The sequence below is a fragment of the Panulirus ornatus genome, chromosome 38 (assembly GCF_036320965.1).
Source record: "Panulirus ornatus isolate Po-2019 chromosome 38, ASM3632096v1, whole genome shotgun sequence".
In the NCBI taxonomy this organism is placed as follows: Eukaryota; Metazoa; Arthropoda; class Malacostraca; order Decapoda; family Palinuridae; genus Panulirus; species Panulirus ornatus.
In genome coordinates, this window is record NC_092261.1 from 11803640 (window position 1) to 11830234 (window position 26595).

General features: G+C 40.7%; 1 protein-coding gene and 1 long non-coding RNA gene across 3 annotated transcripts in view; one reads left to right on the forward strand and one right to left on the reverse strand.

Annotated features, from left to right (window-relative positions):
* LOC139760906 (uncharacterized) overlaps positions 1–5895 on the forward strand; it is a 46684-nt gene extending 40789 nt beyond the window's left edge. For both annotated transcript variants that reach the window (XR_011715426.1, XR_011715427.1), the window contains exon 5: positions 5564–5895. This is a non-coding gene — a long non-coding RNA (uncharacterized lncRNA). The remainder of the gene's footprint in view (positions 1–5563) is intronic.
* aralar1 (calcium-binding mitochondrial carrier protein aralar1) overlaps positions 130–26595 on the reverse strand; it is a 432346-nt gene continuing 405880 nt past the window's right edge. Inside the window, exons 17-18 of the mRNA XM_071684679.1 lie at positions 1282–1372; positions 130–345 (exon numbers count right to left, since the gene is read on the reverse strand). Of these exons, the coding sequence (XP_071540780.1) occupies positions 195–345; positions 1282–1372 (242 nt within the window). The 3' untranslated portion in view covers positions 130–194. The remainder of the gene's footprint in view (positions 346–1281; positions 1373–26595) is intronic.

Sequence of the window (26595 nt, forward strand, 5' to 3'; positions counted from 1 at the left end):
ATTATGTGCTTACCCTGCATGGCTTTTTGGGAATCAAAAAAAAATTGTCACTGACAGCTCCATGAATAGTAGCACTTATAAAGATATATAAATGAAAAAATGTAGGATTTGATAAAATATAAAACAATGATGCTTTGAATTTAAATATATATTTCATAACAAACTCCCATAATATATACAGTAACCCCAAGTTCTTACACATATCGTGGAAGAAATAGACCAAATTTCGATTCAATGCCTCTGAAGATGGGAACAGCAACTTTATATCCTCCAATATGGTCTGGATTAGTTGAACGAAGATCTGCAGCTGTGGCTGGAAGCTGGGCTTCAGATCCAGTAGGCCGACTAAAAAATATCAACATTAGAACTAGTGAACAGGATTTACAATAAATATAATAAAAAACTAAGTCAGTCAAGAGAGATTATGCTTTTATGCTTATCTTTATGTAAAAAGAGTACATCCAACATAAAACCTACTGCACTTTTAACAATATTAATGAAAGGAATAAAGTGTGCATTAGTTATGGAGACTAATGTCATTACCATTTAGTTCAGAGAGCAGAAGAGGGTGTGTTGAATCGCATTTGGACATATGGAGAGATTGTTCCCATTAACTTTGGTGTCCTACCCCCGCACAACTCTATCTATAGCCCATGCCTCGCAACCATATAACATTGTTGGAACCACCATTCCTTCAAACATACCCAATTTTGTTTTCCAAGATAATGTTCTTGACCCACACATTTTTCAACGCTCACTGAACTTTCGCCCCCTCCCCCATCCTATGATTCACTTCCGCTTCCATGGTTCCATTCACTGCCAAATCCATTCCCAGATATCTGAAGCACTTCAATTCCTCCAGTTTTTCTCCATTCAAACTTACCTCCCATTTGACTTGTCCCTCAACCCTATGGTACCTAATAACCTTGCTCTTATTTACATTTACTCTCAGCTTTCTTCTTTCACACACTTTACAAAACTCAGTCACCAGCTTCTGCTACTGATAAGCAGTCATTGTCTTATCCACACATAAGTACTTTAGAGTAAAATAAATACGAAATACCATTAATATAATGAAAAAAAACTGTGTTTAGGTGTGGAATTTTCCACATGTAATGTAATGTCCTCGCTCAAAAAGTTTCAGATTAGCAATGCTCCAGTATAAAGTTTTATTTTCAAGATTTGGTAATATGTAATGATTTATTAGTTTAAAAAGAGAAGGCATGCTACCTAAAAACAACACATTACTAAATACTTAGTAAGAGATTACGCAATACATACTTTCCACCGAAGTCAACATAGAATAGTCTCTGCAAGACTTCATAAGTTACAAGCGTCACACCAAACTGCGGCGATGACCTGAACACCCGAGCTGTTGAAAATAAAATTTTGGCAAATTAAATTTGTATCGATCTACATAAAACAAAACTGACTATATGTTAAGTGTAGTACTCTCTCATTTAATTGGATTTGAATGAAATGAATAGTATAGTCGACCAAACCTGAAAAAAATCATGAAGTAAAAATTTACAAGCTGAAATATGTAAATAATCATTTATACGATATATATATATATATATATATATATATATATATATATATATATATATATATATATATATATATATATATATATTTTTTATTATTTTTATTATACTTTGTCGCTGTCTCCCGCATTTGCGAGGTAGCGCAAGGAAACAGACGAAAGAAATGGCCCAACCCCCCCCATACACATGTATATACATACGTCCACACACGCAAATATACATACCTACACAGCTTTCCATGGCTTACCCCAGACGCTTCACATGCCTTGATTCAATCCACTGACAGCACGTCAACCCCGGTATACCACATATATATATATATATATATATATATATATATATATATATATATATATATATATATATATATATATTGGAAAGGATCACAATTTTGCGCATGATCAAGATATTCCTATGAGTCCACGGGGAAAATGAAACACAAAAAGTTCATTTTCCCCGTGGACTCATAGGAATATGAATATATATATATATATATATATATATATATATATATATATATATATATATATATATATATATATATATATATATATATATATATACCTGTGGAAGGTATTAAGAATATATGGTGTGGGAGGCAAGTTGTTAGAAGCAGTGAAAAGTTTTTATCGAGGATGCAAGGCATGTGTACGTGTAGGAAGAGAGGAAAGTGATTGGTTCTCAGTGAATGTAGGTTTGCGGCAGGGGTGTGTGATGTCTCCATGGTTGTTTAATTTGTTTATGGATGGGGTTGTTAGGGAGGTAAATGCAAGAGTCTTGGAAAGAGGGGCAAGTATGAAGTCTGTTGGGGATGAGAGAGCTTGGGAAGTGAGTCAGTTGTTGTTTGCTGATGATACAGCGCTGGTGGCGGATTCATGTGAGAAAGTGCAGAAGCTGGTGACGGAGTTTGGTAAAGTGTGTGGAAGAAGAAAGTTAACAGTAAATGTGAATAAGAGCAAGGTTATTAGGTACAGTAGGGTTGAGGGTCAAGTCAATTGGGAGGTGAGTTTGAATGGAGAAAAACTGGAGGAAGTGAAGTGTTTTAGATATCTGGGAGTGGATCTGTCAGCGGATGGAACCATGGAAGCGGAAGTGGATCATAGGGTGGGGGAGGGGGCGAAAATTTTGGGAGCCTTGAAAAATGTGTGGAAGTCGAGAACATTATCCCGGAAAGCAAAAATGGGTATGTTTGAAGGAATAGTAGTTCCAACAATGTTGTATGGTTGCGAGGCGTGGGATATGGATAGAGTTGTGCGCAGGAGGATGGATGTGCTGGAAATGAGATGTTTGAGGACAATGTGTGGTGTGAGGTGGTTTGATCGAGTAAGTAACGTAAGGGTAAGAGAGATGTGTGGAAATAAAAAGAGCGTGGTTGAGAGAGCAGAAGAGGGTGTTTTGAAATGGTTTGGGCACATGGAGAGAATGAGTGAGGAAAGATTGACCAAGAGGATATATGTGTCGGAGGTGGAGGGAACGAGGAGAAGAGGGAGACCAAATTGGAGGTGGAAAGATGGAGTGAAAAGGATTTTGTGTGATCGGGGCCTGAACATGCAGGAGGGTGAAAGGAGGGCAAGGAATAGAGTGAATTGGAGCGATGTGGTATACAGGGGTTGACGTGCTGTCAGTGGATTGAATCAAGGCATGTGAAGCATCCGGGGTAAACCATGGAAAGCTGTGTAGGTATGTATATTTGCGTGTGTGGACGTGTGTATGTACATGTGTATGGGGGGGGTTGGGCCATTTCTTTCGTCTGTTTCCTTGCGCTACCTCGCAAACGCGGGAGACAGCGACAAAGTATAAAAAAAAAAAAAAAAAAAATATATATATATATATATAATGGAGAAACAATACTTCCCACATATTCCCTGCGTGTCGTAGAAGGCGATTAAAAGGGGAGGGAGCTGGGGGCTGGAAATCCTCCCCTCTCATTTTTTTTAATTTTCCAAAAGAAGGAACAGAGAAGGGGGGGGGGGGGGGCGCAGGTGAGGATATTCCCTCAAAGGCCCAGTCCTCTGTTCTTAATGCTACCTTGCTAACGCGGGAAATGTCGAATAGTATGAAAGAAATAATATATATATATATTTTTGTTTTTTCTATTTTGCTGTCTCTCGCGTTTGCGAGGTAGCGCAAGGAAACAGACGAAATAAATGGCCCAACCCACCCCCACATACATGTATATACATACGTCCACACACGCAAATATACATACCTACACAGCTTTCCATGGTTTACCCCATACACTTCACATGCCCTGATTCAATCCACTGACAGCACGTCAACCCTGGTATACCACATTGCTCCAATTCACTCTATTCCTTGCCCTCCTTTCACCCTCCTGCATGTTCAGGCCCCGATCACACGAAATCTTTTTCACTCCATCTTTCCACCTCCAATTTGGTCTCCCACTTCTCCTCGTTCCCTCCACCTCCGACACATATATCCTCTTGGTCAACCTTTCCTCACTCATTCTCTCCATGTGCCCAAACCATTTCAAAACACCCTCTTCTGCTCTCTCAACCATGCTCCTTTTATTTCCACACGTCTCTCTTACCCTTACGTTACTTACTCGATCAAACCACCTCACACCACACATTGTCCTCAAACATCTCATTTCCAGCACATCCATCCTCCTGCGCACAACTCTATCCATAGCCCACACCTCGCAACCATACAACATTGTTGGAACCACTATTCCTTCAAACATACCCATTTTTGCTTTCCGAGATAATGTTCTCGACTTCCACACATTCTTCAAGGCTCCTAGGATTTTCGCCCCCTCCCCCACCCTATGATCCACTTCCGCTTCCATGGTTCCATCCGCTGCCAGATTCACTCCCAGATATCTAAAACACTTTACTTCCTCCAGTTTTTCTCCATTCAAACTTATCTCCCAATTGACTTGACCCTCAACCCTACTGTACCTAATAACCTTGCTCTTATTCACATTTACTCTTAACTTTCTTCTTTCACACACTTTACCAAACTCAGTCACCAGCTTCTGCAGTTTCTCACATGTATCAGCCACCAGCGCTGTATCATCAGCGAACAACAACTGACTCACTTCCCAAGCTCTCTCATCCCCAACAGACTTTATACTTGCCCCTCTTTCCAAAACTCTTGCATTCACCTCCCTAACAACCCCATCCATAAACAAATTAAACAACCATGGAGACATCACACACCCCTGCTGCAAACCTACATTCACTGAGAACCAATCACTTTCCTCTCTTCCTACACGTACACATGCCTTACATCCTCGATAAAAACTTTTCACTGCTTCTAACAACTTGCCTCCCACACCATATATTCTTAATACCTTCCACAGAGCATCTCTATCAACTCTATCATATGCCTTCTCCAGATCCATAAATGCTACATACAAATCCATTTGCTTTTCTAAGTATTTCTCACATACATTCTTCAAAGTAAACACCTGATCCACACATCCTCTACCACTTCTGAAACCACACTGCTCTTCCCCAATCTGATGCTCTGTACATGCCTTCACCCTCTCAATCAATATCCTCCCATATAATTTACCAGGAATACTCAACAAACTTATACCTCTGTAATTTGAGCACTCACTCTTATCCCCTTTGCCTTTGTACAATGGCACTGTGCACGCATTCCTCCAATCCTCAGGCACCTCACCATGAGTCATACATACATTAAATAACCTTACCAACCAGTCAATAATACAGTCACCCCCTTTTTTAATAAATTCCACTGCAATACCATCCAAACCTGCTGCCTTGCCGGCTTTCATCTTCCGCAAAGCTTTTACTACCTCTTCTCTGTTTACCAAATCATTTTCCCTAACGCTCTCACTTTGCACACCACCTCGACCAAAACACCCTATATCTGCCACTCTATCATCAAACACATTCAACAAACCTTCAAAATACTCACTCCATCTCCTCACATCACCACTACTTGTTATCACCTCCCTATTTGCGCCCTTAACTGAAGTTCCCATTTGCTCCCTTGTCTTACGCACTTTATTTACCTCCTTCCAGAACATACAGAAAAAGGAATGGCTGCTCTCAACCATGGTCACAGCTTAAGCGTCGCGTCATGAGAAGAACCATCATAATGGAGTTGCACGGACTGTGATCCTTGCTGTGGTTTCAAGAATGTTCTTCCGCCCACCAGTGATGCTACTACCTTTGTGAATCAAGAACCATTGCAACACAAACCTCGCCAGGTGGTAGAGTGTCCCGCAGTGTATCAAGACAGACTTCCCCAGAACTTTTTAAAGGGGAAGTAAATGTTTATAGTTGTGTTACTGGAGTGATAGTTTTCATACATGGTGCTTTGACAAGAAAATAGTGAAATTGGAAAAAATGTAGCTTAGACATTGAAGCTTATTGATACAGTGGTTAAATTGATGAGAACTACTATTGACGTTTGTGTAAATAAATTATACATTTCCCTTTTCCATAGCCAGAGGTTGAACCATTATGTGACATTCATTTTTTCATTTCATTTCAAGCTAGAAGTTTCAGTTTTCTAAATTATTTCTTACATTTTTCATATGTATATGTGTGTATATGTGCATATGTATGTGTATGTATGTATATATGTATATATATGTATATTATCCCTGGGGATAGGGGTGAAAGAATACTTCCCACGCATTCCTCGCGTGTCGTAGAAGGCGACTAGAGGGGACGGGAGCGGGGGGCCAGAAATCCTCCCCTCCTTGTATTTTTTAACTTTCTAAAATGGGAAACAGAAGAAGGAGTCACGCGGGGAGTGCTCATCCTCCTCGAAGGCTCAGACTGGGGTGTCTAAATGTGTGTGGATGTAACCAAGACGTGAAAAAAGGAGAGATAGGTAGTATGATTGAGGAAAGGAACCTGGATGTTTTGGCTCTTAGTGAAACGAAGCTCAAGGGTAAAGGGGAAGAGTGGTTTGGGAATGTCTTGGGAGTAAAGTCAGGGGTTAGTGAGAGGACAAGAGTAAGGGAAGGAGTAGCAGTACTCCTGAAACAGGAGTTGTGGGAGTATGTGATAGAATGTAAGAAAGTAAATTCTCGATTAATATGGGTAAAACTGAAAGTTGATGGAGAGAGATGGGTGATTATTGGTGCATATGCACCTGGGCATGAGAAGAAAGATCATGAGAGGCAAGTGTTTTGGGAGCAGCTGAATGAGTGTGTTAGTGGTTTTGATGCACGAGACCGGGTTATAGTGATGGGTGATTTTAATGCAAATATATATATATGATTAGAAAGGGTAGTGAGTGGTGGGATGAAGAAGTAAGAGTATTAGTGAAAGAGAAGAGAGAGGCATTTGGACGATTTTTGCAGGGAAAAAATGCAATTGAGTGGGAGATGTATAAAAGAAAGAGACAGGAGGTCAAGAGAAAGGTGCAAGAGGTGAAAAAAAGGGCAAATGAGAGTTGGGGTGAGAGAGTATCATTAAATTTTAGGGAGAATAAAAAGATGTTCTGGAAGGAGGTAAATAAAGTGCGTAAGACAAGGGAGCAAATGGGAACTTCAGTGAAGGGCACAAATGGGGAGGTGATAACAAGTGGTGGTGATGTGAGAAGGAGATGGAGTGAGTATTTTGAAGGTTTGTTGAATGTGTTTGATGGCAGATAGAGTGGCAGATATAGGGTGTTTTGGTCGAGGTGGTGTGCAAAGTGAGAGGGTTAGGGAAAATGATTTGGTAAACAGAGGAGAGGTAGTGAAAGCTTTGCGGAAGATGAAAGCCGGCAAGGCAGCAGGTTTGGATGGTATTGCAGTGGAATTTATTAAAAAAGGGGGTGACTGTATTGTTGACTGGTTGGTAAGGTTATTTAATGTATGTATGACTCATGGTGAGGTGCCTGAGGATTGGCGGAATGCGTGCATAGTGCCATTGTACAAAGGCAAAGGGGATAAGAGTGAGTGCTCAAATTACAGAGGTATAAGTTTGTTGAGTATTCCTGGTAAATTATATGGGAGGGTATTGATTGAGAGGGTGAAGGCATGTACAGAGCATCAGATTGGGGAAGAGCAGTGTGGTTTCAGAAGTGGTAGAGGATGTGTGGATCAGGTGTTTGCTTTGAAGAATGTATGTGAGAAATACTTAGAAAAGCAAATGGATTTGTATGTAGCATTTATGGATCTGGAGAAGGCATATGATAGAGTTGATAGAGATGCTCTGTGGAAGGTATTAAGAATATATGGTGTGGGAGGCAAGTTGTTAGAAGCAGTGAAAAGTTTTTATCGAGGATGTAAGGCATGTGTACGTGTAGGAAGAGAGGAAAGTGATTGGTTCTCAGTGAATGTAGGTTTGCGGCAGGGGTGTGTGATGTCTCCATGGTTGTTTAATTTGTTTATGGATGGGGTTGTTAGGGAGGTAAATGCAAGAGTTTTGGAAAGAGGGGCAAGTATGAAGTCTGTTGGGGATGAGAGAGCTTGGGAAGTGAGTCAGTTGTTGTTCGCTGATGATACAGCGCTGGTGGCTGATTCACGTGAGAAACTGCAGAAGCTGGTGACTGAGTTTGGTAAAGTGTGTGGAAGAAGAAAGTTAAGAGTAAATGTGAATAAGAGCAAGGTTATTAGGTACAGTAGGGTTGAGGGTCAAGTCAATTGGGAGGTGAGTTTGAATGGAGAAAAACTGGAGGAAGTGAAGTGTTTTAGATATCTGGGAGTGGATCTGGCAGCGGATGGAACCATGGAAGCGGAAGTGGATCATAGGGTGGGGGAGGGGGCGAAAATTCTGGGGGCCTTGAAGAATGTGTGGAAGTCGAGAACATTATCTCGGAAAGCAAAAATGGGTATGTTTGAAGGAATAGTGGTTCCAACAATGTTGTATGGTTGCGAGGCGTGGGCTATGGATAGAGTTGTGCGCAGGAGGATGGATGTGCTGGAAATGAGATGTTTGAGGACAATGTGTGGTGTGAGGTGGTTTGATCGAGTGAGTAACGTAAGGGTAAGAGAGATGTGTGGAAATAAAAAGAGCGTGGTTGAGAGAGCAGAAGAGGGTGTTTTGAAGTGGTTTGGGCACATGGAGAGAATGAGTGAGGAAAGATTGACCAAGAGGATATATGTGTCGGAGGTGGAGGGAACGAGGAGAAGAGGGAGACCAAATTGGAGGTGGAAAGATGGAGTGAAAAAGATTTTGTGTGATCGGGGCCTGAACATGCAGGAGGGTGAAAGGAGGGCAAGGAATAGAGTGAATTGGAGCGATGTGGTATACCGGAGTTGACGTGCTGTCAGTGGATTGAATCAGGGCATGTGAAGCGTCTGGGGTAAACCATGGAAAGCTGTGTAGGTATGTATATTTGCGTGTGTGGACGTATGTATATACATGTGTATGGGGGGGGTTGGGCCATTTCTTTCGTCTGTTTCCTTGCGCTACCTCGCAAACGCGGGAGACAGCGACAAAGTATAATAAAAAAAAATAATAAATAAATATATATATATATATATATATATATATATATATATGCTTTGAATGGTGAAGAGCTTGTAGATTTATGTGCTGAAAAAGGACTGATGATTGGGAATACCTGGTTTAAAAAGCGAGATATACATAAGTATACTTATGTAAGTAGGAGAGATGGTCAGAGAGCGTTATTGGATTACGTGTTAATTGACAGGCGTGCGAAAGAGAGACTTTTGGATGTTAATGTGCTGAGAGGTGCAACTGGATCATTATCTTGTGGAGGCTAAGGTGAAGATTTGTATGGGTTTCCAGAAAAGAAGAGTGAATGTTGTGGTGAAGAGGGTGGTGAGAGTAAGTGAGCTTGGGAAGGAGACCTGTGTGAGGAAGTACCAGGAGAGACTGAGTACAGAATGGAAAAAGTTGAGAACAATGGAAGTAAGGGGAGTGGGGGAGGAATGGGATGTATTTAGGGAATCAGTGATGGATTGCGCATAAGATGCTTGTGGCATGAGAAGAGTGGGAGGTGGGTTGATTAGAAAGGGTAGTGAGTGGTGGGATGAAGAAGTAAGAGTACTAGTGAAAGAGAAGAGAGAGGCATTTGGACGATTTTTGCAGGGAAAAAATGCAATTGAGTGGGAGATGTATAAAAGAAAGAGACAGGAGGTCAAGAGAAAGGTGCAAGAGGTGAAAAAAAAGGCAAATGAGAGTATCATTAAATTTTAGAGAGAATAAAAAGATGTTCTGGAAGGAGGTAAATAAAGTGCGTAAGACAAGAGAGCAAATGGGAACTTCAGGGAAGGGCGCAAATGGGGAGGTGATAACAAGTAGTGGTGATGTGAGAAGGAGATGGAGTGAGTATTTTGAAGGTTTGTTGAATGTGTTTGATGATAGAGTGGCAGATATAGGGTGTTTTGGTCGAGGTGGTGTGCAAAGTGAGAGGGTTAGGGAAAATGATTTGGTAAACAGAGAAGAGGTAGTGAAAGCTTTGCGGAAGATGAAAGCCGGCAAGGCAGCAGGTTTGGATGGTATTGCAGTGGAATTTATTAAAAAAGGGGGTGACTGTATTGTTGACTGGTTGGTAAGGTTATTTAATGTATGTATGACTCATGGTGAGGTGCCTGAGGACTGGAGGAATGCGTGCATAGTGCCATTGTACAAAGGCAAAGGGGATAAGAGTGAGTGCTCAAATTACAGAGGTATAAGTTTGTTGAGTATTCCTGGTAAATTATATGGGAGGGTATTGATTGAGAGGGTGAAGGCATGTACAGAGCATCAGATTGGGGAAGAGCAGTGTGGTTTCAGAAGTGGTAGAGGATGTGTGGATCAGGTGTTTGCTTTGAAGAATGTATGTGAGAAATACTTAGAAAAGCAAATGGATTTGTATATAGCATTTATGGATCTGGAGAAGGCATATGATAGAGTTGATAGAGATGCTCTGTGGAAGGTATTAAGAATATATGGTGTGGGAGGCAAGTTGTTAGAAGCAGTGAAAAGTTTTTATCGAGGATGTAAGGCATGTGTACGTGTAGGAAGAGAGGAAAGTGATTGGTTCTCAGTGAATGTAGGTTTGCGGCAGGGGTGTGTGATGTCTCCATGGTTGTTTAATTTGTTTATGGATGGGGTTGTTAGGGAGGTAAATGCAAGAGTTTTGGAAAGAGGGGCAAGTATGAAGTCTGTTGGGGATGAGAGATCTTGGGAAGTGAGTCAGTTGTTGTTCGCTGATGATACAGCGCTGGTGGCTGATTCATGTGAGAAACTGCAGAAGCTGGTGACTGAGTTTGGTAAAGTGTGTGAAAGAAGAAAGTTAAGAGTAAATGTGAATAAGAGCAAGGTTATTAGGTACAGTAGGGTTGGGGGTCAAGTCAATTGGGAGGTGAGTTTGAATGGAGAAAAACTGGAGGAAGTGAAGTGTTTTAGATATCTGGGAGTGGATCTGGCAGCGGATGGAACCATGGAAGCGGAAGTGGATCATAGGGTGGGGGAGGGGGCGAAAATTCTGGGGGCCTTGAAGAATGTGTGGAAGTCGAGAACATTATCTCGGAAAGCAAAAATGGGTATGTTTGAAGGAATAGTGGTTCCAACAATGTTGTATGGTTGCGAGGCGTGGGCTATGGATAGAGTTGTGCGCAGGAGGATAGATGTGCTGGAAATGAGATGTTTGAGGACAATGTGTGGTGTGAGGTGGTTTGATTGAGTGAGTAACGTAAGGGTAAGAGATGTGTGGAAATAAAAAGAGCATGGTTGAGAGAGCAGAAGAGGGTGTTTTGAAGTGGTTTGGGCACATGGAGAGAATGAGTGAGGAAAGATTGACCAAGAGGATATATGTGTCGGAGGTGGAGGGAACGAGGAGAAGAGGGAGACCAAATTGGAGGTGGAAAGATGGAGTGAAAAAGATTTTGTGTGATCGGGGCCTGAACATGCAGGAGGGTGAAAGGAGGGCAAGGAATAGAGTGAATTGGAGAGATGTGGTATACCGGGGTTGACGTGCTGTCAGTGGATTGAATCAAGGCATGTGAAGTGTCTGGGGTAAACCATGGAAAGCTGTGTAGGTATGTAAATTTGCGTGCGTGGACGTATGTATATGCATGTGTATGGGGTGGGGGGGGGGGGGGGGGCATTTCTTTCGTCTGTTTCCTTGTGCTACCTCGCAAACGCGGGAGACAGCGACAAAGTATAATAAAAAAAAAAATAATATATATATATATATTTCCCCAAAAGAAGGAACAGAGAAGAGGGCCGGGTGAGGATATTCCCTCAATGACCCAGTCCTCTGTTCTTGACACTACCTCGCTATCGCGGGAAATGGCAAATAGTATGAAAGAAAAAGAAATATATATATATATATATATATATATATATATATATATATATATATCTTTTTCTTTCTTTTAAACTATTTGCCATGTCCCGCGTTAGCGAGGTAGCGTTAAGAACAGAGGACTGGGCCTTTTTTTGGAATATCCTCACCTGGCCCCCTCTGTTCCTTCTTTTGTAAAATTAAAAAAAAACGAGGGGAGGATTTCCAGCCCCCCCGCTCCCTCCCCTTTTAGTCGCCTTCTACGACACGCAGGGAATACGTGGGAAGTATTCTTAATCCCCTATCCCCAGGGATATATATATATATATATATATATATATATATATATATGATTTTCAATGGTTTACCCCAGATGCTTCACATGGGGTAAACCGTGGAAAGTTCTGTGGGGCCTGGATGTGGAAAGGGAGTTGTGGTTTTGGTGCATTATTACAGGACAGCTAGAGACTGAGTGTGAACGAATGGGGCCTTTGTTGTCTTTTCCTAGCACTACCTCGCGCACATGAGGGGGGAGGGGGTTGTTATTCTATGTGTGGCGGGGTGGCGATGGGAATGAATAAAGGCAGACAGTATGAATTGTGTACATGTATATATATTTATAAGTCTGTGTATGTATATATATGTGTACATTGAGATGTATAGGTATGTATATTTGCGTGTGTGGACGTGCATGTATATACATGTGTATGGGGGTGGGTTGGTCCACTTCTTTCGTCTGTTTCCTTGCGCTGCCTCACAAACGCGAGAGACAGTGACAAAGCTATATATATATATATATATATAGTGTCAGAGGTGGAGGGAACGAGGAGAAGTGGGAGACCAAATTGGAGGTGGAAAGATGGAGTGAAAAAGATTTTGTGTGATCGGGGCCTGAACATGCAGGAGGGTGAAAGGCGGGCAAGGAATAGAGTGCACTGGATCGATGTGGTATACCGGGGTTGACGTGCTGTCAGTGGATTGAATCAGGGCATTTGAAGTGTCTGGGGTAAACCATGGAAAGCTGTGTAGGTATGTATATTTGCGTGTGTGGACGTGTATGTATATACATGTGTATGGGGGTGGGTTGGGCCATTTCTTTCGTCTGTTTCCTTGTGCTACCTCGCAAACGCGGGAAACAGTGACAAAGCAAAAAAAGAAAAAAAAAATATGATTTTCATTTTATTTTACTTGATTGCTTTTTCCTGCATTATGGAGGTAGCAACAGGAAGCACAAAAGACATCCACTCACATGCACATAAATATAAATATATGCACAGACATATACATAAAAATATATACACTTACATATTCATTCTTGCTCACCATCATCCATTCCTGAAGCCATCCAGCCCCACAGAAACAGCACAAATGCACGAAAAAAAAGAAGAAAAAAAGACAACATATACATTCTCTTCTCCCCTACACCTGATCACTACCCCCCCCCCCACACACACACACACACACACACATACACACCTGTGAATTAGCATTAGGGAACAGGAAAAAGGCCATATCCATACATGAGTTGTCATGTGTAAAGCACCAAAACCTCAACTCCCTATCCACATCCAGGCCCGACAGACCTTTCCATGGTTTATGTTAGCCATTTTACATGTCCTGGTTCAGTCCACTGACAGCACATTAAACCCCATTATACCACATTGTTCCAATTTACTCTATTCCATACACACTTTTCACCCTCCTACATGTTCAGGCCCCAATCTCTCAAAAAAATGTTCACTCCATCCTTCCATCTTCAAATTGGTCTCCCAGTTCTCCTTGTTCCCTATACCTGACACATATATCCTCTTTGCTTCTGCAGTTTCTCACCCGAATCTGCCACCAGCACTCTATTGTCAGCGAACAACAGCTGACTCACTTCCCAAGCCCGCTCATCCACAACAGACTGCATACTTGCCCCTCTCTCCAAAACTCTTGCATTCACCTCCCTAATAACCACATCCTGCCGCAAACCGACATTCACTGGGATCCAGTCACTTTTCTCTCTTCCTACTCGTACACATGCCTTACATCCTCAATAAAAACTTTTCACTGCTTCTAGCTTCTATATGTACATGTATATATATATATATTCATACTCCCATACCCTTTGTATTTATAATATGTATACTTCGGTTTAATCCCAATAATTGTTTCTATATCTGGTATTTTATTTGGTTTTATAATGATGCACGATTTGAAATAATGAAATTGTTAACCATATGGACATCAGAGATTTTGATATAGATAGATAACTGCAGTGCTCTTCCTCAGATGTTCTTGAGGTTCTGAACTCATAATAAATTCTAAAATGTGTTCATAAAATGGTACAATATTATACCTATATTTACATGTTAACTAACAGCAAAGGGAGAGATGCACACATTTTACAATGCATCAGAGGTAGATAAAAAAGCTAAATATTAAAAAATGCCCCAAATGTACAGTTAACAGAATATGAAACACAAGGCACCCTACACCTTTTGTAAAAAAATTTTTTTACCAACACATTCAAATATAGGTGAAAGCCATATCAACAAGTAGTTTTCCAATGATTGCCATGGGCTGTGTTGTCTCTCGCACTGCCACTTTTATAGAAATAACAATGAAATGGAAAAAATAGAAAATACTACATACAATATACAAAGTGAAGCTCTCTTTTACAAGTTATTTTGACAGCAATGAAATATAAAACTGTCTGAGGTTATGGGTCCTAGTTGTGGATAGGAGGCTGTGGTTTCAGCATATTACACATGACAATTCCCTGCGTGTCGTAGAAGGCAACTAAAAGGGGAGGGAGCAGGTGGCTGGAAATCCTCCCCTCTCGTTTTTTTCAATTTTCCAAAAGAAGGAACAGAGAAGGGGGGCCAGGTGAGGATGTTCCCTCAAAGGCCCATTCCTCTGTTCTTAACGCTACCTCGCTGACGTGGGAAATGGCGAATAGTACGAAAGAAAAAGAAAAATATATATATTCTTTCAAACTATTCGCCATTTCCCACGTTAGCGAGGTAGTGTAAAGAACAGAGGACTGGGCCTTTGAGGGAATATCCTCACCTGGCCCCCTTCTCTTTTCCTTCTTTTGGAAAATAAAAAAACAAAAAACGAGAGGGGGTGATTTCCAGCCCCCCGCTCCCTTCCCTTTTAGATGCCTTCTATGACACGCAGGGAATACGTGGGAAGTATTCTTTCTCCCCTATCCACCCATGGATAGGTGTTCACCAGTTAAGATGGTGCCCTCTAACAAGCAGTGGCAACTACATGACATGCAAACATACCACATGAGCCTGCTGCAAGAGGTGGGGAATGTTTTGTGCTCCCCAGTTATGCCCTGGATTCCTCTCTCTCTCTCTCTCTCTCTCCCCCCCTCTGTTTTTGTACCTCTACCACCTACTATGGTTGGAAATATTTACCTTATACATGACAAAAAAGATTCTGTAGTTGTGTTTTACGAGGAAAATAAGCCATGAGAATATTTGTAGTATTACCCATGTGAAATGCCCTGGAAGGACCAGAAAAACCATCATATCCCCTGATTGTTATTAAAGGTCAAGTGGATTTTGATCCATGCTTGAGTGCAAAAGAATTAAGAGGAAAAACCCTAGACTGCTCAGTGATCTGTCAGTAAGGACAGTGCAACACTACTTACATGAGGACCTTAAGTACCACAGCTGCAGGCTGCTTCCGAAACTGCTTGTAACTGGTAAGCATCACAAGAAAAGAGTCAATTTGTGCAAGAAATATGTAGTGTGGGACATATCCATGTTCAGAAGCATATTGTGGATGTGGTGAGTTCACCTTATCTGTGACACATGGCTGTGGTGGATGTGTGTACAATGGATTCTGACTGATCCACTTGACACTACCTTGCCAATGCTGGAAATAACGAATATGTATGAAAAAATTTGTGTGTGTGAGTGAGTGAGGTTTCATAAGTGGATAAGGATGTGCAGATCAGGTGTATGCTTTAAAGAGGATACGAGAAATACTTTTGAGAAAAGAATGATTTGTATGTGTCATTTATGGATCTTGAGAAAGCATATGATAGGGTTGATATAGAGATTCCTTCTGAAAGGTCTTACAAATGTATGGTATGTGAGGAAAGCTACTAGAAGCAGAGAAGTTTTTATTGCAAGTATAAAGCAAGCAGGCAAGCAGAAAGAGAAGAGTGAGTAGTTCCAGGTGATAGAGGAGCAAATATGCAGTCAGTCTGTAGGGGTTGAGGGAGCCTGTGAAGTAAGTCAGTTGTTGTTTGTTAATGACACAATGCTTGTGTACTTGTAGCAGATTAGAATGAAAAACTGCAGATAGTGAATGAGTTTGGGAGAGTATGTGGAAGGAGGAAGCCGAGAGTAAATGTTGTTTAGCAGGGCTGATGAAGAGGTTAGTTGGGATGAGAGTCTGACTGGAGATAATTAGGACAAAGAGAAGAGTTTCATAAACTTTGGAGTGGACAGGGTAGTGAAAGGAACCATGGAAGCAGAGGTAAGTCACTGGGTGGGTGAGGTGCAAAGGTTCAGGGAACACTGAAGAATATGTGGAAAGAGAGGTTGTTATCTGGTAGAGTTAAAATGGGTGTTTGTAGATATAGTAACCCCAACAATGTTGTACAGATGAGAGCCATCACTTCTATAAGAGAATGTGTACAGGAGGGTGGATGTGTTGGAAATGAAATAATTGAAGACAATATGTGGTGCAAAGTGATTTGATCAAATACATAACAAAAGTATAAAACAGACATGTGGTATCAAGAATAATGTGGTTGAGAAAGCTGAAGAGGATGTGCTGAAATAATCTGGAAAGATGAAGAAGAAAGAGTAAGGAGAGGTTGACAGAGAGGATATGTATTACAAGTGGAGGGGACAAAGAGAATGGGGAGAACAAACTGGAAATGGAAGGACAAAGTAAAGTTTTTGAGTACTCATGGCCTGAAATATGCAGGAGGGCGAATTGTGTGCACAGGATACAGTGACGGGGGCAAAGTGCTGTCAACAGACTGAACCAGGGATTATGAAGTAGCTGGTAAACCCCTGGAATGTCAGTAGGGGGCTGTTGTTTTAGTGCATTACACTGATAACTAGAGAAGGGATGCGAGTACATGATACCTTGTTAACATGGGAAACAGTATACAAGAGTGAAAGAAAGAAGCGAGTCAGTTGTTGCCTGATGATAACACAGCACTGGTGGCAGACTCTATCTATCTACATCTCTGTTGCTTGCTTTCACCTGGAATTCCCTCAAGAGAGTGGTCATGACAATAGAGTATCCATAACTAGTGAACTCTAGTGCTGATTCTCAGCCTTTAGTGCCTCACCCTTAACAGACCACTTGGAGAAGGCAACTCTAGTGCAGTGTTTGCAGAGGCTCCTATCTAATTTTCCTACTGTATGATGTACCTACCTACTACTACTACTTAATGCCCCTGCCTAAATGTTCCTACCATTTTGCCAAAAGGCAAGATGAGCATATAGTGGTCAATGCAGGAAAATCTAGTTTCAAATAATGAACTGAGTGAGTCAAGTGTTTGTATGGCAAGGAGAGGTAGAAAGAAAAGACAGCTAACTGGGTCTGAGAGTGCAACATGGCAACCACTGAAGTGTTGGCTTACTACGCATCCATTAAAAGAAGGGAGCTTAGAGATGAGACGCCAATGCCACACCCTCTCAAAAGCTTTCGGTATGTCAAGGGCAACTACACGACTCCCCAAAATCTTTCAGGGATGACCAAACATTAGTAAGACAGGAAAGAATATCACTAGTGGATCTGACCTTACAGAAGCAATACTGGTGATCAGAGAGATTATCAAAAAATCACTTGTTTCTTAGTAAAGGAAACTTATCAATATAAAAACTACACACTTAAGTAAAACATATAAGCTCTAAAGTAAGAAAAACAATTATCTACCAGAGACAAAGTCCAATGAGTATCAAAGAACGAACTTGCTTACACAGAGATGAAAATTTTACAACCTAATACAATATGTCCATCAGGATTTCACTTCTTTGCCCACTAAAATATCTATATGAGAAGAGATAATGTTCATGCACTGGTAATTAGCAACCATTCCTCTGGCAAAATGTTTTAGGGGTGAAGAAACATTCAGCAGAGTGAGACGGACATCTTGTGGAAGGTACACTAAGGATAAGAGATGTCAATTTCAATAGTTTTCATGCAGCCAGCCACACATGTTTTGTCTTTACTAAGCTCCTTTTTCAACTGAACTCAAAACTTAATATCCTTCACTGCTAGTAAAGACCAGCTGAATCTCTGTACAAATATGCAAAGTACACAAACTGAACTATCTGCAGTTCAGTTTAAAACAGAACCAAGAGACACTAAAGAGAACTCATTTCCTGAAAGTAATATGCAATAAAAGTCACACGTATCATTAAAAGTAATGTAAACACAAAAGGCTGGCAAAGGAAACTGCTTAAACCGGGACAAAATTGTCTGGTCAAACATTGCCATCTGGACTAATAATGAACCTCACAGTTAAGGACACTCTCAACCCATTGGTCAGAGGTGGTCTGATCAAATACATAATAAAAGTATAAAACAGACATGTGGTATCAAGAAGAATGTGGTTGAGAAAGCTGAAGACTAATATCAGATAACTATCAGTTTTAAATCCACCATGATTTCATACAACTTGTAACCCAAAATTCTGTAGACTTGACCATGGCTCAGCTTTAAGTGAGTATGGAAAGAGAATCTTATCCCAAGATTCTCTATAACCTCATATCTGGATAAAAATTGATGAAGTTCTATTTGATTCCAGAAAGACCTTGGAAACCTGAAAAAAAAAATAAAGTTTTCTTGACCAAGATTGCCATCCCTTTGAAACTCTACTGCTGTGGCCATCCATTTGAGGGAGTTCCCTTTGGAATGGGTGTCAGAGATATAAAGAGGTGTGCTAACAAGGTGTGACTGAGAGAAATAAAGAGGGTGTGCTGAAATGGTATACACACTTGGAAATCAGTAAGGAAAGGTTAACCAAGAGGATACATGGGTCAGAAGTGGAGGGAGCAAAGAAAAGGGAGAAACTGAACTGAGATGAAAGGATGGAGTAAAAAAGATTTGAGAGATCAGAGCCTGAACATGCATGAGGGTGGAAGCTGTGCACAAGTTAGTAAACTGGAACATTGTGGTATACAGGGGTCGACATACTGTCAGGGGACTGAACCAGGGAATGTGAAGCAGCTAGGGTAAACCATGGATAAGTCTGTGGCGCCTGGTTGTATACAGGGAGCTGAGGTTTTGGTGCAATACATAAGACACCTAGAAAATGGATAGGAACAAATGTGGTCTTTCTTTGTCTGTTCCTGGCACTACCTTACTGACATGGGAATTTTTCTCTTCAAAAAAAAATAGATAAAAATTCAAAAGTAAGATAAAATACACACAAAATTATATATCACTTCCTTTGTCCCTGCCAGATCCAATAATATGTAAGTGCTTGGAGTGGGTGTGAATGAAATATCTGACAGCTCTAGATATGAGAGAAAGGCATGGTGATAGCTCTAGATATGAAAGACATGGAGATGACATTTCCTTTTTCAGAATTTACTTTGCAACTGAACTCTAATTTCAAACACAGGCACAGCATTTGTGGCAAATAACAAGAGTATGTTAATAATTATTGCTACTTTCACACTTAAATCCAGGGTGAAAGATTTTGGTTGGTAAGTGTGGAAAGAAATCTGAAGGATTCGTTTCTTAGTTTTACAATGAACTTGCTGCTCTAATATCAAGCCATCTTTCACTTCATGCACAGGCAGTGTTGGTGGTGATAATAAGAGTTGAAATGTTACAACTTTCATGCTAAATATAAGTGTGAGTACAGAGTGTAGCTGGCATCTATGAGGAGGTTACTGAGATTTATTTCTCTGGAAATATTCTAGCTTTATCAATCATCAGCCTGCTATTACCCCAACATTCTAGCCATTACCCAAAGATTATCTAAAGAGAAAAACTAGTTGCAGCAGTCCTGTAATTTCTTCAACAAGGGTACATTCACTGGAAATGCTTCCCTTGCAAACCTCCCTCCTCGTGAAATCCCACTAAAATCACACTGCAAGTCACTATTTTTTTCACATTTTTCATATTCTATACTTTCCTCATCAACTAATAGATATCACTGTTCCTCCCAATAACCTCGGTCATCCAATAATCTACATAGTTGTGGGATCACTGTATATGTATGACATGCAGATGGATGATCATGCACTTATAGTGGTGGTTATAGGATATTGAAGATAGCAACTAATGGTACAAAAAGTTGGCTAACTAATAAACAGGTAGGTAAAGTTAGAACATAAATAGTTGGCATCCACAGTTTAAGGGTTAAGGATGATTCCTGCTATGTACAAAGACACTTGGTATGGATGTTACCCACAACATATGCAGGCCTAACTTTCTCCTCTGTGTTGAAGGATCCCATGCCTCCTTTACTGCCTAAAGGCATGTATCAATACGAGCTGTCACCCTAAATTTAACTAGCATGCATATTTATCAATAAGACTCAGTTACCCAGAGAAATCTGAGGTAGGAAGATACTGTGCTCCCCCACCTGGGCCCCCAAAGTTACTACAAGGCATAAACAAATGAGATCATAAGACGTTCAGATGATGAAGACAACAAACTGTCATGTTTACACATTTCATGAGGCCTTTGAAAAGTGACTGAATATAAATAAGCCTTCATCTCTAAGCACAAGTAGTAAAGTTAGGGGAAGGATCACACAATGGAGTAGTTGGGTGCACACAAGGATTAATTTTAATAGGTGGAGGCATGCACAAATATAAAAACCATTTTTAGTTTCTCAAATATTCTTAATAAACTACTGTTTGTGGAAGACAGCTTTTTAGAAATGTGCTTTTCCCATACCAAAAAATGTTACTCTACAAGCATAAAGTTGCATTAAAAGCAAAACAAAAGAGTAAAATAAAGATAGTATAATATGCTGAAACTATTATAAAAGCATTAACACTTGGCTAGCCTAACTGGTCCATGACAGTTGAAAAACAGATCAAAGTAATGTACCTATAGTTTCTACCATCAAACACAATCAAAGGATATATGAAATATTTCTTTATAAGCTTAAAATAATATACAAGCAAGTGGAAGCATAAAATAAGAAAGGTAGTGTAATATGCTGTACCAGTATGATGAAAGCATGAACACTTGGCCAGCCTAACTGGTCCATGACAGTCGAAAGACGGATCAAAGAATTGCGCTTAAAATTTCTATCTTCAAAAGCAATCAAAGGATATAGATTCAGATCTTACATCTCTGAAATTCATAGGTGAGACTCACAAAGTGAAAAAACTAAAGATGAAGAAAAGCAGGGGTAACAGGGTCCCAAAGCAGATGTGAGTGATGAGCATTAGTGGCAGTGGAGTATCACCTGCACTCCATGTCAATGATGTCATGGGCCATGACAGCTTGTTTTATAATTGAAGGGTTTATCTAATGAGCATTAAGCAGTCTTATAGATGATATTCCCATAAAAGAGGGTAAAATAATGGGAGAAAAACCTTATCTAGTAGGTCGAAATGGTGTTTTGGCCCTAAATGAGAGCAAATGCTTTCTCTGATGCACACATGGCACAACCATAATACATTACTGGTTTAAATTTTACATTCTCAAGCCACGGGTTACTCTCCATCCTATCTACTAAACTGTTTTGTGAGGCACACACAAAAGGTCAGAGTGAGACACATTAATTCTGCTCACCAATCATACCGCCTTGCTTCCCCAGCTCCTTGGCAATGAGGAATATAGAAACAGAACCTAGACAAATAAGAAGTCTGAGTATAGAACGTTTTAGATACTACAGCTGAGATTTATCATGGAAGTATTAAATACAGATTAAGCTCTTTGATGTAGATAATCAAATTATTCATTATTACTCGAGTTAACAACAAAACTTGACTATTTCAGTAATGCAGTGAAAAAATAATGTATGTGCATATGACACATGTGAAATGTTGGGGAAGAATACTTAATATTTGTAACAAAATATGACAAAAAAAGCTACAAAATTTTGGCTTCAGCTAAAGTCAACATCCCTGGCCCAGCCATGGTGATGACACTGTCTGTAAAGGGTAGAGAATGAGTTGTTCAAAGCTTCAGTAAAAAGCAAGGAATTATTGAAGGACAGGATCACTAGTAAGATGTGTCCTATAAAGAACTGTACTAGATTTTTAATCTGCTGACTGTGGCTATTCTGAACCAGGGCATGTGAAGTGGCTGGCCAGGGGAAACAATGGAAAGGTCTGTGGGGACTGGATATGGATAGGGAGCTATGGTTTTGGTGCATTACACATGGCAAATAGACAGTGAAAGTGAAAAAATGTGGCCCTTTTTGTCTGTTTTCTTTGTGCTACTTCACTGATGCAGGGGGTGGCGATGCTGTTTCCTGTGGGTTGTAAATGAGTGGATGGGTCTTTCTTTGTCTGTTTCACTACCTACAGGGTCTCAAATGAAGTGTGCAAACAGTTCAAGTTTGACTATCAAATAATATAAAGATGAAAAATCTAGTCTTTGAAGGACAGCTGAAAATCTTTGAATGTGTGACAAACCAACAAACCACAATGCACTTCAGTGTAGGTGTAATTCAAGAAAAGATTCATCAGTGAGAAAAAGAACACATCTCCCATGACAACACTTCCAAAGCAAACATACACAGCCGATCTTAATTAATCCATTCATTAATTTTTTCCCACCCTGCTGCAACCAGGGCAAACAGGTTAATAATTTTTGACTCAGTTGCCTTTACCCTGAGGTAAAGGAACAGAGAAAGGGGCCAGGTGAGGATATTCCCTCTAAGGCCCAGTCCCCTGTTCTTATCGCTACCTCGCTAACACGGGAAATGGCGAATAGTATGAAAGAAAAGAAATATATATATATATATATATATATATATATATATATATATATATATATATATATATATATATATATATGGAAGTAAGGGGAGTGGGGGAGGAATGGCATGTATTTAGGGAATCAGTGATGGATTGCGCAAAAGATGCTTGTGGCATGAGAAGAGTGGGAGGTGGGTTGATTAGAAAGGGTAGTGAGTGGTGGGATGAAGAAGTAAGATTATTAGTAAAAGAGAAGAGAGAGGCATTTGGACGATTTTTGCAGGGAAAAAATGCAATTGAGTGGGAGATGTATAAAAGAAAGAGACAGGAGGTCAAGAGAAAGGTGCAAGAGGTGAAAAAGAGGGCAAATGAGAGTTGGGGTGAGAGAGTATCATTAAATTTTAGGGAGAATAAAAAGATGTTCTGGAAGGAGGTAAATAAAGTGCGTAAGACAAGGGAGCAAATGGGAACTTCAGTGAAGGGCGCAAATGGGGAGGTGATAACAAGTAGTGGTGATGTGAGAAGGAAATGGAGTGAGTATTTTGAAGGTTTGTTGAATATGTTTGATGATAGAGTGGCAGTTTTAGGGTGTTTTGGTCGGGGTGGTGTGCAAAGTGAGAGGGTTAGGGAAAATGATTTGGTAAACAGAGAAGAGGTAGTGAAAGCTTTGCGGAAGATGAAAGCCGGCAAGGCAGCAGGTTTGGATGGTATTGCAGTGGAATTTATTAAAAAAGGGGGTGACTGTATTATTGACTGGTTGGTAAGGTTATTTAATGTATGTATGACTCATGGTGAGGTGCCTGAGGATTGGCGGAATGCGTGCATAGTGCCATTGTACAAAGGCAAAGGGGATAAGAGTGAGTGCTCAAATTACAGAGGTATAAGTTTGTTGAGTATTCCTGGTAAATTATATGGGAGGGTATTGATTGAGAGGGTGTAGGCATGTACAGAGCATCAGATTGGGGAAGAGCAGTGTGGTTTCAGAAGTGGTAGAGGATGTGTGGATCAGGTGTTTGCTTTGAAGAATGTATGTGAGAAATACTTAGAAAAGCAAATGGATTTGTATGTAGCATTTATGGATCTGGAGAAGGCATATGATACAGAGTTGATAGAGATGCTCTGTGGAAGGTATTAAGAATATATGGTGTGGGAGGCAAGTTGTTAGAAGCAGTGAAAAGTTTTTATCGAGGATGTAAGGCATGTGTACGTATAGGAAGAGAGGAAAGTGATTGGTTCTCAGTGAATGTAGGTTTGCGGCAGGGGTGTGTGATGTCTCCATGGTTGTTTAATTTGTTTATGGATGGGGTTGTTAGGGAGGTGAATGCAAAAGTTTTGGAAAGAGGGGCAAGTATGAAGTCTGTTGGGGATGAGAGAGCTTGGGAAGTGAGTCAGTAGTTGTTCGCTGATGATAGATCCGTGGTGGCTGATTCATGTGAGAAACTGCAGAAGCTGGTGACTGAGTTTGGTAAAGTGTGTGAAAGAAGAAAGTTAAGAGTAAATGTGAATAAGAGCAAGGTAATTAGGTACAGTAGGGTTGAGGGTCAAGTCAATTGGGAGGTAAGTTTGAATGGAGAAAAACTGGAGGAAGTAAAGTGTTTTAGATATCTGGGAGTGGATCTGGCAGCGGATGGAACCATGGAAGCGGAAGTGGATCATAGGGTGGGGGAGGGGGCGAAAATTCTGGGAGCCTTGAAGAATGTGTGGAAGTTGAGAACATTATCTCGGAAAGCAAAAATGGGTATGTTTGAAGGAATAGTGGTTCCAACAATGTTGTATGGTTGCGAGGCGTGGGCTATGGATAGAGTTGTGCGCAGGAGGATGGATGTGCTGGAAATGAGATGTTTGAGGACAATGTGTGGTGTGAGGTGGTTTGATCGAGTAAGTAATGTAAGGGTAAGAGAGATGTGTGGAAATAAAAAGAGCGTGGTTGAGAGAGCAGAAGAGGGTGTTTTGAAATGGTTTGGGCACATGGAGAGAATGAGTGAGGAAAGATTGACCAAGAGGATATATGTATCGGAGGTGGAGGGAACGAGGAGAAGTGGGAGACCAAATTGGAGGTGGAAAGATAGAGTGAAAAAGATTTTGTGTGATCGGGGCCTGAACATGCAGGAGGGTGAAAGGAGAGCAAGGAATAGAGTGAATTGGATCAATGTGGTATACCGGGGTTGACGTGCTATCAGTGGATTGAATCAGGTCATATGAAGCGTCTGGGATAAACCATGGAAAGCTGTGTAGGTATGTATATTTGCGTGTGTGGACGTATGTATATACATGTGTATAGGGGTGGGTTGGGCCATTTCTTTCGTCTGTTTCCTTGCGCTACCTCGCAAACGTGGGAGACAGCGACAAAGCAAAAAAAAAGAAATATATATATATATATATATATATATATATATATATATATATATATATATATATATATATATATAATATATATATATATTATTTATTTTGCTTTGTCGCTGTCTCCCGCGTTAGCGAGGTAGCGCAAGGAAACAGACGAAAGAATGGCCCAACCCACCCACATACACATGTATATACATACACGTCCACACACGCAAATATACATACCTATACACCTCAATGTATACATATATATACACACACAGACATATACATGTATACACATGAACATACTTCATACTGTCTGCCTTTATTCATTCCAATCGCCACCTCACCACACATGGAATACAACCCCTTCCCCCTCATGTAAGCGAGGTAGTGCTAGGAAAAAACAACAAAGGCCCCATTCGTTCACACTCAGTCTCTAGCTGTCATGTAATAATGCACCGAAACCACAGCTCCCTTTCCACATCCAGGCCCCACAGAACTTTCCATGGTTTACCCCAGACGCTTCACATGCCCTGGTTCAATCCATTGACAGCACGTCGACCCCGGTATACCACATCGTTCCAATTCACTCTATTCCTTGCACGCCTTTCACCCTCCTGCAAGTTCAGGCCACGATCATTCAAATTTTTTCCACTCCATCATTCCACCTCCAATTTGGTCTCCCACTTCTCCTCGATCCCTCCACCTCTGACACATATCCTCTTGATCAATCTTTCCTCACCCATTCTCTCCATGTGACCAAACCATTTCAAAACACCCTCTTCTGCTCTCTCAACAACACTCTTTTTATTACCACACATCTCTCTTACCCTTACATTACTTACTCGATCAAACCACCTCACACCACATATTGTCCTCAAACATCTCATTTCCAGCATATCCACCCTCCTGTGCACAACTCTATCCATAGCCCACGCCTCGCAACCATACAACATTGTTGGAACCACTATTCCTTCAAACATACCCATATTTGCTTTCCGAGATAATGTTCTCGACTTCCACACATTCTTCAAGGCTCCCAGAATTTTCGCCCCCTCCTCCACCCTATGATTCACTTCCGCTTCCATGGTTCCATTCGCTGCCATATCCACTCCCAGATATCTAAAACACTTCACTTACTCCAGTTTTTCTCCATTCAATTGATTTGACCCTCAACCCTACTATACCTAATAACCTTGCTCTTATTTACATTTACTCTCAACTTTCTTTTCCACACACCTTAACAAACTCAGTCACCAGCTTCTGCAGTTTCTCACATGAATCAGCCACCAGCGCTGTATCATCAGCAAACAACAACTGACTCACTTCCCAAGCTCTCTCATCCCCAACAGACTGCATACTTGCCCCTCTTTCCAAAACTCTTGCATTCATCTCCCTAACAACCCCATCCATAAACAAATTAAACAACCATGGAGACATCACACACCCTTGTCGCAAACCTACATTCACTGAGAACCAATCACTTTCCTCTCTACCTACACATACACATGCCTTACATCCTCGATAGAAACTTTTCACTGCTTCTAACAACTTGCCTCCCACACCACATATTCTTAATACCTTCCACAGAGCATCTCTATCAACTCTATCATATACCTTCTCCAGATCCATAAATGCTACATACAAATCCATTTGCTTTTTTAAGTATTTCTCAC